This window comes from Bos indicus x Bos taurus, chromosome 21 (assembly GCF_003369695.1).
Source record: "Bos indicus x Bos taurus breed Angus x Brahman F1 hybrid chromosome 21, Bos_hybrid_MaternalHap_v2.0, whole genome shotgun sequence".
Lineage (NCBI taxonomy): Eukaryota > Metazoa > Chordata > Mammalia > Artiodactyla > Bovidae > Bos > Bos indicus x Bos taurus.
In genome coordinates, this window is record NC_040096.1 from 64,668,478 (window position 1) to 64,680,952 (window position 12,475).

Consider the following 12,475-nt stretch of genomic DNA (forward strand, 5'->3'; position numbering starts at 1 on the left):
GCATCCAGTCCCATCACTTCATGGCAAATAGATGGGGAAACAGTGGAAACACTGACAGACTTTATTTTCTTGGGCTCCAAAATCACTGCAGATGGTGACTGCAGCCATAAAATTAAAAGTTGCTTGCTCCTTGGAAGAAAAGCTATGACCAATCTAGACAGCATGTTAAAAAGCAGAGATATTACTTTGCCGACAAATGTCCCATCTGGTCAAAGCTATGGTTTTTCTAGTGGTTATGTATGGATGTGAGAGCTGGACTGTAAAGAAAGCTGAGCACTGAAGAATTGATGCTTTTAAACTGTGGTGTTGGAGAAGACTCTTGAGAGTCCCTTAGACTGCAAGGAGATCCAACCAGTCCATCGTGAAGGAAATCAGTCCTGAATATTCATTGGAAGGACTGATGCTGAAGCTGAAGCTCCAATACTTTGACCACCTGATGTGGAGAGCCGATCATTGGAAAAGACCCTGATGCTGGGAAAGATTGAAGGCAGGAGGAGAAGGGGGCGACAGAGGATGAGATGGTTGGATGGCATCACCAACTCTGTAGACATGAGTTTGAGCAAGCTCCAGAAGTTGGTGATGGACAGGGAAGCCTGTGCAGTCCATGAGGTCACAGAGAGTCAGACATGACTGAGCGACTGAACTGAACTATTGCTTTGTCAGGTTTGTTGTTGTTTAGTTGCTAAGTTGTGTTGTCTGACTTTTTGTGACCCCACGGACTGCAGCCTGCCAGGCTCCTCTGTCCATGGGATTTCCCAAGCAAGAATACTGGAGTGAGTTTTCATTTCCCTCTCCAGGGGATCTTCCCAAACCAGGGTTCAAACCTGCATTTCCTGGCAGGCAGATTCTTTACCACTGAGTCACCTGGGAAGCCTCTTTGTCAGATGAGCCGATCCTTTAAAGTCTTGACTGGTGGGTAGTCATCGCACGGACCTGTCAGTAGCATCGTTGGAACAAAAGCCAGAGACTGGGCAGCAGATTTCTACCACCTGTGGGAAGTTGTACTAGACATATGCTAATACCCACTCTACTTCTAGAGTTCTCTAATATCATGCAAAGAAAATGGCCCAGCTCTAGAAAAATATCATGGCAATTAAAACCACAGTTTAAAAAAACGAAAAGCACAGATCTAGAGAATGAAAAGACAGTAGCAGAATGAAGCACTGTAGTTCCTTGTAAGAAAAGATTTCACACAAGTCTGCCGTGGTCTCTGGTGGGGGTGGCTTAGTCGCTCAGTCGTGTCTGACTCTTTGTGACCCCACGGACTGTAGCCCACCAGGCTCCTCTGTCCATGGGATTTCCCAGGCAAGAATACTGGAGTGGGTTGCCATTTCCTCCTCCACGGGATCTTCCTGACCCAGGGATTGAACCCAGGTCTCCTTCACTCCGGTGGGTCTCCTGCACTGCAGGCAGATTCTTTACCGACTGAGCCACCGGGGAAGCCATGGTCTCTAGTTTTTAACTATTATTGTGTGATGGCAACGTGCTGGTGTGTGTCTCTGGTCTGATTTCTCTGGGCAGCAGTTGAGACTCACTTGTTCCTTGTTTCTTCTGTCTAGATGACAGCGCTTCTGCTGCCAGCAGCATGGAGGTGACAGACCGCATCGCCTCCCTGGAGCAGCGAGTCCAGCTGCAGGAGGACGACATCCAGCTGCTCAAGTCGGCTCTGGCCGATGTGGTTCGGAGGCTGAGCGTCACCGAGGAGCAGCAGGCCGTGCTCAGCAGGAAAGGGCCTACCAAAGGTGGGCGCTGGAGACGCACGGGGGCGGCTGTGGGCTCGGCAGCGGTGCATTTGGTTTCTTCTCATTTTAAGTGTTCTTTTCTAAAAAGCCGAAGCAAAGTTAATTTACCGTGTTGTGTTGGTCCTGGGTGTACAGCAGAGTACTTCAGTCATACACGTACACGCGTGCTAAAGGTGTACAGCAGAGTACTTCAGTCATACACGTACACGCGTGCTAAAGGTGTACAGCAGAGTACTTCAGTCATACATACACACGTGTGCTAAAGGTGTACAGCAGAGTACTTCAGTCATACATGTACACGCGTGCTAAAGGTGTACAGCAGAGTACTTCAGTCATACATACACACGTGTGCTAAAGGTGTACAGCAGAATACTTCAGTCATACATGTACACGCGTGCTAAAGGTGTACAGCAGAGTACTTCAGTCATACACGCACACGCGTGCTAAAGGTGTACAGCAGAGTACTTCAGTCATACATGCACACGCGTGCTAAAGGTGTACAGCAGAGTACTTCAGTCATACATGCACACGCGTGCTAAAGGTGTACAGCAGAGTACTTCAGTCATACATGCACACGCGTGCTAAAGGTGTACAGCGGAGTACTTCAGTCATACATACACACGCGTGCTAAAGGTGTACAGCAGAGTACTTCAGTCATACACGTACACGCGTGCTAAAGGTGTACAGTGGAGTACTTCAGTCATACATACACACGCGTGCTAAGTTGCTTCAGTTGCACCCGACTCTCTGTGACCCCATGGACTGTGTAGCCCGCCAGGCTCCTCTGTCTATGGAATTTTCCAGGCACAGATACTGGAGCAGGTTGCTATTATTTCCCTCTCCAGGTGATCCTCCCGACCCAGGGATAGAACCTGGTCTCCTGCCTTGGCAGGCAGATTCTTTACGGGTGTATCGCCTGGGAAGCCTTTATAGGTTGTCACAAAATACTGAGTATAGTTCTCTGACTGTATGTACAGCAGGTCCTTGTTGGTTATTTTATATACAGATGAGATGGTTAGGTAGCATCACCAGCTCAACGGAAATGAATTTGAGCAAACTGCAGGAGATAGTGGAGGACAGAGGAGCCTGGTGTGCTGCAGTCCATGGGGTCACAAAGAGTCGGACACGACTTAGCGACTGAATGACAACAATAAGTTGTATATGTTAATCCCAACCGCCTAATTTATCCCTCTCCCTCCTTTCCCCTTTAGGAATCATAAGTTTGTTTTCTATGTCTATGCGTCTATTTCTGTTTTGTAAATAAGTTCATTTGTATTTGTTTTTGGATTCCACATACAAGTGATAGCCTGTGGTGTTTGTCTTTCTCCATCTGACTTACTTCACTTAGTATGATCATCTCTAGGTTCATCCACGTTGCTGCAAGTGGCATGATTTCATTCTTTTTTATGACTGAGTAATACTCCATTGTATATAATGTGCCGCATCTTCTTTATCCACTCCTCTGTTGATGAACATTTAGGTTGCTTCACTGTCTTGGCTATTGTACACAGTGCTGATCTGGACACTGGGGTGTGTGTATCTTTTTGAATTATGGTTTTCTCTGGACATATGCCCAGGGATGGGATTGTAGGATCACATGGTCGTTCATGGCAGATTCTTGCTCCAGGAGATACGTTGCTCTCTTAATGTTGACAGAGAAACCAAGCTTAGAACAACAGTGAAGCAATCGTAGGATTGTTGAAATCATCCCACAAAGCATGACGGTATCTTTTGCCTGGACATTGGTGAGTTGTAGCCGACGTTGTAGCCAACGTTGGTGAGTTGTAGCCGATGTTGGTGAGTTGTAGCCGACGTTGGTGACATGTAGCCGACGTTGGTGACATGTAGCCGACTTTGGTGAGTTGTAGCCGACGTTGGTGAGTTGTAGCCGACGTTGGTGAGTTGTAGCCGATGTTGGTGAGTTGCAGTAGACATTAGTGACTAGTAGCTGACATTGATGACTTGTCGCTGACGTTGGTGACTTGTTGCTGATGTTGGTGACTTGTTGCTGACGTTGGTGAGCTGTAGCCGACATTGGTGAATTGTAGCCCAGGTGTGCACAGTTGTAGGTGATCAGTAAATGCCAGTTGAATCAAGGAAGAAATGTCCGCAGTGGACCGGTAAACAGTTTTCTAAGACTCTGAGATAGAGCTTGTAAAACCAAAACCAAAACCGAAACTGCACACGATTCCTTGGCTCCTGTGGAGGCTGTGCCACCTGGATACTCTCAGTGACTCTAATCTCTCTCTCTGCCCTCAGTTTACAATGTCGTCCAGTTCAGCACAGCAAACACTTTTGATCAGGGGCTGAGAGGAGGCAGGCCCCTCCCTGATATGCTTAGAACCCGAAGCTTATTACTAACTTCCCCTCCTTCTTTGCTCATAAGCTCCTAGTAAGGCAAAACCTTCTGTTGTTTTTTTTTTTTTTTAATCCCTTTTTCTTTTTTCTAGTAGAACATTGCCTATGACAGAATTCTATACCTATAAATAGTGGATTTCTGGCACATTTAAATCACCATTTCATTCCCCAGTGGTGCCTGGGAACAAAATAGAAAGCAATATTTGTGTGTTAAGTAACTCTGTAGTGACCCTCTTCTTACAGTTGTAGAAATAAAATGCCTCGTAAAAGCTTCTCTCCTGCTAGTTAGAACCCTGGCATGTGATTTCAGCCAATATGCATTACTCATCTTTGGCCAGAACCGCTTTTCCTCATGGCTAACTCTTGAAAACGGAATTCATCTTGGCTGTCAAATTCCTTTGGTTAAGCCGTTTTAAGTCTGCAGCATGTAAATGTCCCTTTAAAATTACCTTTCTTATTTTGTTGGGATTTAGCAAATCATTTCACAGTTACCATCTTTTCCTTGGAGTCGGGAGAGGGTACTATCTTGATGTTGCATCTGTTCGTTTCTTCTCCAGCCCGGATACATTTTCACATGTCTGTGGAAAGCAATCTCTTTTCCCTGTCCTTCAGGGTAATTATCACCAGCTCCATGTGAGATACACATATTGGGAGATGCCTACATTGTGAATAATCCCTTTAAATAATCTTTTTCTCCTAAGTTACAAAGCGATTAAGGTATTTTAAATAGAAACCAGGTTATTCCAGGTATTCTTGACCTATGCAGCTTTCCAAAAATAAATCTGATGACTACTGTATCCTAAAGGGTACGTTTGAAGTCGTTGCTTTGTATACAACTTCAGGCTTCTAAAACTTCTATTTTTAGAAAAGGAGGGGGGGAAAATAAAGGGGCCTGCCCAGGAGTTTTCTTTTCTTGATAAAGAGTAAAGTTTGAGTTTTGGAAACTTCTAACTTTTTTTTTTCATACTTAGATTGGATGTTTCTTTATAGCATTCTTTTCAAAAAAGAAAATAAACCAAAGCATGATAAAGTCACACCAAGAAATAGAAAAAAGGTCATAAGAGAGCTGGTGAGTGGCATGGCCTGAATTCAGGGGGCTGTGGTGTTCCCGCTTCCCAGTGGGAGAGGAGGGGAGGAGCAGAAGTGATCCCATCGGAAGCTCCAAGTTGCTGCTTCTCTTTCAGAGCTTGCTGTGTTGGCACTCCGTGTGCCCCCCTACCTGGAGCTGGCACTCCAGAGCTGTGGCTTAGTTAGGGGATACTTAGACAAGGCAGCTTTGAGACAAACCTCCTTTGGGTCTTCGAAGGCCACATTATTACTATCACATGCTGTTCTTTGGGTTTGCTGCCCTCATACAGACTGGGCACATGGTGTTCAGATTTTTTAAATACTAAACGATTTCCCCTGCAAGGTGAGTTGCCAGAAGCTTAGGGCTCAGTGTCTTGAGCTTCCGGTGCACAATGTTGAGCTGTTTGCCCAGTGACAGGGATGACAGGGCCGCAGAGAAACAGGCCGCCTGGTCAGACAGGGAGCCTTGGTGTGGCTCAGCTCAAAAGAAGGGCATGGTGAGAGCCGTGACCGTCCATCAGCCATTCTAAAATGTCAGACTGCAGTGTCCACTCACTGGCCTCAGTATTGCCAGGGAGACCGTGGATAAATACTCATCCTTTTCATGACAGTGTGTGTGTGTGTGTGTGTGCGTGCATGCGTGCATGCGCTCAGTCATGTCTGACTCTTTGCGACCCCATGGACTGTAGTAGCCCGCCAGTCTCCTCTGTCCATGGACTTCTCCAGGCAAGAATACTGGAGTGGATTTCCATTTCTTCCTCCAGGAGATCTTCCCGACTCAGGGATCGAACCCTGGTCTCTTGCATCTCCTGCATAGGCAGGCGGATTCTTTACCACGGAGCCACCTGAGAAGCCCTTTTCATGACAGTACTTCACTTACTTGAAGAAAGTGTATCCTGACGTCTAAGCTTTGACTTCCTTTATCATTCTTCATGTGACTTAATTCATACCCGAATGAGAACTGCAGTCTCGTGAAAGTAACTCACTAACGGATCAAGTTCAGGGCCTCCTGAGAGAGAAAAGTTTGCAGCCAACCCTGGACAGACAGCTTACAGAGAGAGCTGCGTCTCAGGCTCTGCTTTGCCTTGGTGACCTTCCCTTATCCCCAGGACTGGTGTTTTGTGCTAATTTAACATCTCTTCTTAACCCTAGTCTCAGAATTGCTGTCCTCCTTTCCTTATGTCATTAAAATAAATAAATAAGACACAGGAAGCACTTGTTCCCATCATGCATCTCAACTGTAGGGAACCTCAGCTTTGTTCAGGTGGGGTTACCTTTCAGAGGGACTTCCCTGATGGTCCAGTGGTTAAGAATCCGCCTTCCAATGCAAGGGACATGGGTTCAAATCCTGGTCAGGGAACTAATATCCCACATACTACAGAGCAACTAAGACTGTACCTCATTACTGAGCTGGCACTTCAGAGCCCACGCACCACAACTAGATATCCGCACGCTGTAGCCAGGATCCCACAGGACACGAGGAGGATCCTAAATGCCGCAACTCAGACCCAATGCAGCCAAGTAAATAAATAAAACTTTCAGATAGGAAGATTTGTTGTTGTTGTGTATTTGCTAAGGTGTGTCTGACTCTTTGTGGCCCCATGGACGCCGGGCTTCCCTGTCCTTCACTATCTCCCAGAGCTTGTTCAGACTCATGTCCATGGAGTCGGTGATGCCATCCAACCATCTCATCCTCTGTCGCCCCTTCTCCTCCTGCCTTCAATCTTTCCCAGCATCAGGGTCTTTTCCAATGATCAGCTCTTTGCATCAGGTGACCAAAGTATTGGAGCTTCAGCTTCAACATCAGTCCTTCTGATGAATATTCAGGATTGATTTCCTTTAGGATTGATGGGTTCGGTCTCCTTGCTGTCCAAGGGACTGGGAAGATTTGGGATGTTTTAATTATGCTGAGCTTGGGTTATCAGAAAGTGGGGAGAAGAAAAGCAAATAGTTTCTGGAGGCCAATATTCTTAAAATTCTTGCTAATATGAAAGTTTTTTCAATATTGTGGTTGGACTAGGGGGACAGAATGCAGTGAACAGACACCATTGTATTGCTATTCTGAGTGTAGATACAGAAAAATGCATGTGAATAAGGGAATTCCTTACAGAATTACAGGTATTGGAGAAAACTTGTATAGAAAATACAAAAGCAAAAGTAACCACTAGGATATGACCAGAAAACTGTGGCACCTCATGTGAGGGAAAGCTTTGTAATCTTCAAAGATGCTTCTGTTTTAGGTAACAGCATGGGAGATGTTTGTGTATTATATTAAAAGGCAGAATCAGGATATCAAACTGGATACGTTGTATTTTCCAACTAAACAGACAAAATCTATGCAAAGAAGAGTGAAGTGTACCAAGAGTTATCTTTTTTTTTTTTCCTGAGTGATGGGGTGATGATTTTTTTTCCTTTTTATACTTTTATACTAAATGTTCTTGGGTGTACATTCCTTAATAAGCAGAAGGAATTTATGCTTTAAAAATGACTCCTTTCTTACCACCGAAGGTGATCTTCACTGCACAAGGTCAGCAACAGGGCTCAGAGCAAATGTCTGGAGGCTGAGCTTGCTCACGTGTGTTCTCAAAAAGACAAGCGATGTGCTTTGGAGTTAAATTCATAACAGATCCATTGTTGATATGCACGACTAACTCCATTTCAGTTCTAGGGAAGTGTTATGGGATTTTAATGTAAAATGTAGGTTGAAATCTAGTTGTCCCTTGTATGAGAGGATTGTCTGCTTTTTTATACATTAACCAACAAGAGTTCTTATTTCTCATTTTAAATTTTGCTTGGCAGTTCAGATTGTCGTTTGACAGCTTAACTTTTTAAAAACCTGAATATACCTTCTTCAGACTTTTCTGTTCTTTATATTAATAGTCCCATTAATCAACAGATCAGAGAGTAAATCACTATAAGCAGAAACCATCTGCTGGAGGCGCTGACAAGCAAGACAGTTGTGTTAATCTGGGACATCGAAACCTCGTCTCAGAATTTAGTCTTTGCGAGTACTGTTGAAAGCAAACTGCAAGTCATCCTTAAGTAGCTTCTGCGATATTAACACTTAACACTGATTTTCACTATCATACCTGAGACTGCCATTTATTAATTGGATAGGTGTTGGCCTTTGCAGTAGGTATTTTGGATATATTAATTAATGTCACTTCTCCACAGCCCTTTGAGGTGGGTATTATTGTTCCCGTTTTACAGATGAGAAGGCAGCCTCTAGGACACTGGATAATTTGCCCCACACAAATTGTCCGTCTGGTTTGGGAAAATCTGGAATTCGACCCCTGTAGGCCTGGCTCCACTTATATTCTTTTAGTCATCTGTGTGGCTTGGATGTACACGCCTCTTAGCAGTATTATTTAAATTAGCCTTATTCAAATCAAACCAAATATTTAAATGAATAACTATGTGACTTGAAATGAGAGTTCTTTTTTCAAGGTTTAATTTAATTTGCAAAGTATCCCAAATACAATAAATCATATTCAGCATATAATTATGTAAAATCTTGTATTATAGTCTTTTCACTATAAATTTTATTAGAGAGGTGTTACTAACAAATTAAAAAATTTTAAGTTCTTTGCAGTGAATGAAATCAATGCATATTTAACTTAGTTCTTTAACCTGGTTAGCCAAAATTAGCAATTTTTCCCTCTCTCACATCTACTGTGCTTTTTCCTTATCTTTCTCCTTACAAATTAGTTAATTACAGAAAATAACTTGTGCTTTCTTTTAGACAGAACATGCTATAGTTTCTTCCATTTTCCTCTGTAATTGCCTTTGCCAGTTTAAATAGACGTTTGTTAGTGATTTGTAGAAAAGACTTGATAGATATGGAGGAGGAAATGGCAGCCCATTCCAGTATTCTTGCCTGGAGAATCCCATAGACAGAGGAGCCTGATGGGCTACAGTCCACGGACTGCAAAGAGTTGGATACGGCTGAACGACTGAGCACTTGGTAGATGTATTCAGTAGATATATTTCAGAGACTGAGAAAGATTGTTTTTAAACTTTGTATTATGAATACGTTCAAATGCATATAAAAGTAGAAAGATGGGCATGTGCCATCCCTGTTTTACAAACAGGCCTTGTGCATACGGCATTTTTATTTCTCCAGTATATCTTTAGGATCGGTTCCTGGACATTGGATTGCTGGATCCAAGGATAAATGCATCTGTAATATTGCTTGGAATTAGTGATAAGGCTCTTACCCAGCACATGAGTAATTATCTACTTTGTCTTATAATTTAGCAAAAGCACGTCACCTTTTCTGATTCCAAATATAGACATCTTTTCAATTTTGAAGTAGATAGTTAGGAATTCTGGGTTCATAATGGTCAGTTATGTTAAACTTTGAATTTCTACATATAATCACATACATGGTCATGCTTTTCATAATTAAATTTATTTTAAAACCTAATGGAATGTTTTACTTATCAAATGTTGCACTTAATAACAACAACAACAGTTAAAAGGGTATCTTGATCATAAGATTATAACAATATCATAATAACAAACATTAGTAGATTTGACTACCTATACTTGAATGTCTGTGTTTATATCAGCTATAGTTTTAAAAATATATTGTCAAAAATAGTATTTCATAAAAGTCTGGGTATTCCAATCCTCCCATTTCGAATGATGAAAACTTTTTCATTTCAAGCATACTTGTGAATGCTTTAGACCTGAGATTCTGAATACCTTTGTTAGAGATTTTCAGTTCCCACAGTGTGGAGTCATTTTGTAGGGAAGTTGACTCAAGGGTAGTTTGTGGGGAGTTTATGTGAAATAGTACGCACGCAGACAGGTCATAAACACTCTGTATGTGGCTGCCTCTGCTCCCTGCAAGGCCTGTCCACTTCAGCCTGCTGGCTCCTCTCCTTCCCTTCCAGTGGGTTAGTGGGTCTAAGAGAACTTACACAGCGTGGTAAAGTCACAGAAACTCGGGTGTTTCTTTCCTGAACACTCTTCTCACTCTAATCTAGGAATCAGGGTCCTAGATTTCAGAACAGGAAGAGCTACCCTTCAAGCATTTATGAAGTCTTTACCATATGGACTAGGGAAGCAGGTTCCAGGGGGTCTTGCCTGTGGTCACACTGCCAATTTGGGACACTCTGGACCTCACGCCCTGGCCTCCGTCTCCCAGACCTGATCTCCTTCTGTCCTGTCCTCCCTCCACCCAATCTGGGCACCAGTAAAAGAGTGACTGTTTGGGCGATGAGAACTGTCTGGGGTCTTCCTCACCCCCTGCCTGTGTGTGTGCAGGATACAGAGAGGACACTCACGGACCTTCATCCGCCTCGGGCAGCTTTGATCGTAACTGAAATCCTACATTTAGTTCTTCTCATACAGCATTCAGGATACTAGGTTGCACCCTGGTATCCAGACTAGAGCATTTCATCATCTGAGTGCAGCCCAGGGACTGTTTGTCTATGTTTTGCCCCTAAAAACAGTTAAATGTATGTGTGTGTACGTGCTCAGTCACGTCTGACTCCTTACAGTCCCGTGGGCTGCAGCCCACCAGGCTCCTCTGTCCATGGGATTTCCCAGGCCAGAATACTGGAGTGCATTGTCATTTCCTACTCCAGGGGATCTTTCCAACCCAGAGATCAAACCTAGGTCTCTTGCGTCTCGTGCATTGGCAGGTGGATGCTTTACCACTGCACCCCCTGGAAATAATATTTTTTAAAAAGCTTTCCTAAACCAGAAGAATGTCTCATATCTCAGTGTCATGTCGAAGCCAGCGATCCATTTATCTTAGCACCCGATGAGCTGGAAATTATGTTTGAATCTTCCTTCCCTGGTGCTGTTTCTCTTCTGCAGTTTTCAAGATCGCTTGTCTGAAAGACTCATTATAGCTGCTCTTGTGTCCTGCCATTCTCATGATCCAGGCTGGTACCTGTTCAGATTGGACATTGGGAAATACGCTTTTCTTCAAAACTTTTCTTTATGGCAGCAACATTTTTTTCCTTGAGTGGCTAATCATGTTTAGATATGGAGACATGAAGGAAATCTCATATGATGTTCTGTGCAAAGTAGGTATTTAGCAAACATATTGGTGTAGTTGTGATGCTATTCAAGAAGTCAGTGGTGACACAGGCCGAGCACACTATCGACAGAGGTGTAGCAGTGAGTGACTGGATCTTGTCAGAGTGGGGACTCTTTGCGGCCTCTTGTCACTCCAGCAGTGACCACCATTTCTTCTCCTTCCTTCTTTTCCCCTCCTCTGGACACAAAAGTGATAAGTGAAGTCGCTCAGTCATGTCCGACTCTTTGCAACCCCATGGACTGTAGCCTACCAGGCTCCTCTGTCCATGGGATTTTCCAGGCAATAGTACTGGAGTGGATTGCCATTTCCTTCTCCAGGGGATCTTTCCAACCCAGGGATTGAACCCGGGTCTCCCACATTCTAGACAGACGCTTTACCGTCTGAGCCACCAGGGAGGTCGCTTAGTCATGTCTGACTCTTTACGACCCTTTGGACTGTAACCCATCAGGGATCTCTGTCCATGAAATTCTCCTGGCCAGAATACCAGAGTGGGTTGCCATTTCCTTCTCCAGGGGATCTTCCCAACCCAGAGATCAAACCCAGTCTCCTGCATTGCAGGCAGATTCTTTACCATCTGAGCCACCAGGGAAGCCCCTTTCCTCTCCATAGCCGCTGTTTTTCTTTTATGATTTCTCATTACAGCTTTAACGATTCTGTTTGCTTTTGATGCTACTCTATTATAGTTTAATGTGTGAGGTTTATTATGCCCTCTGAGAAGGCCTGCTGCGTGCAATTGATGTTCTTTTTATGGGCTTTAAAAAATCTCATCTCCTTTTGGGGGAGAAGAACAGTACTCAATTATTATGGGACTGAATTTTGAAATTAAGACTCAAGGAAAAATTAAAAACAGTGACTCAGAGGGGATTTCCTTGGCAGTCTAGTGGTTGAAATGCTGCACTTCCACTGCAGGGGGTGTATGTTCAATCCTTGGTCAGGGAACTAGGGATCCCGCATGCCTTGTGTCGCAGCCAAAAAAAGAGTCTGAAATGGCCACGCAAGTCCTTTTCTTGGAAGCGGGATCTTTGCTCTTGAAGTTTAGTGCAGTCTGATCAACAGATGTACGTGGAACACCTTCCGCGTCAGCACCGTAGCAGATGCTACCTTCGTGGAGCCTGCCGGTGATGGGGTGGACGGGACTAGACAGCGTGAAGGGGGCACAAAGCAGGGGCCGTGGGGGCCCCGGGGGCACCCAGCCTGGCTTGGCAGGCACGTAAGCGTGTGGGAGGCAGGTCCTGGCTTAGATGCGGGAGAG

At 44.2% G+C, this 12,475-nt stretch overlaps 1 protein-coding gene across 9 annotated transcripts in view; it reads left to right on the forward strand.

Moving 5' to 3' along the window:
- The window catches only part of EML1 (EMAP like 1), a 204,387-nt gene that overhangs the window by 115,465 nt on the left and 76,447 nt on the right, over positions 1-12,475 (forward strand). For all 9 annotated transcript variants that reach the window (XM_027522086.1, XM_027522080.1, XM_027522085.1 and 6 more), the window contains exon 2: positions 1,560-1,742. In XM_027522086.1, the coding sequence (XP_027377887.1) occupies positions 1,586-1,742 (157 nt within the window). In that variant the 5' untranslated portion in view covers positions 1,560-1,585. The remainder of the gene's footprint in view (positions 1-1,559; positions 1,743-12,475) is intronic.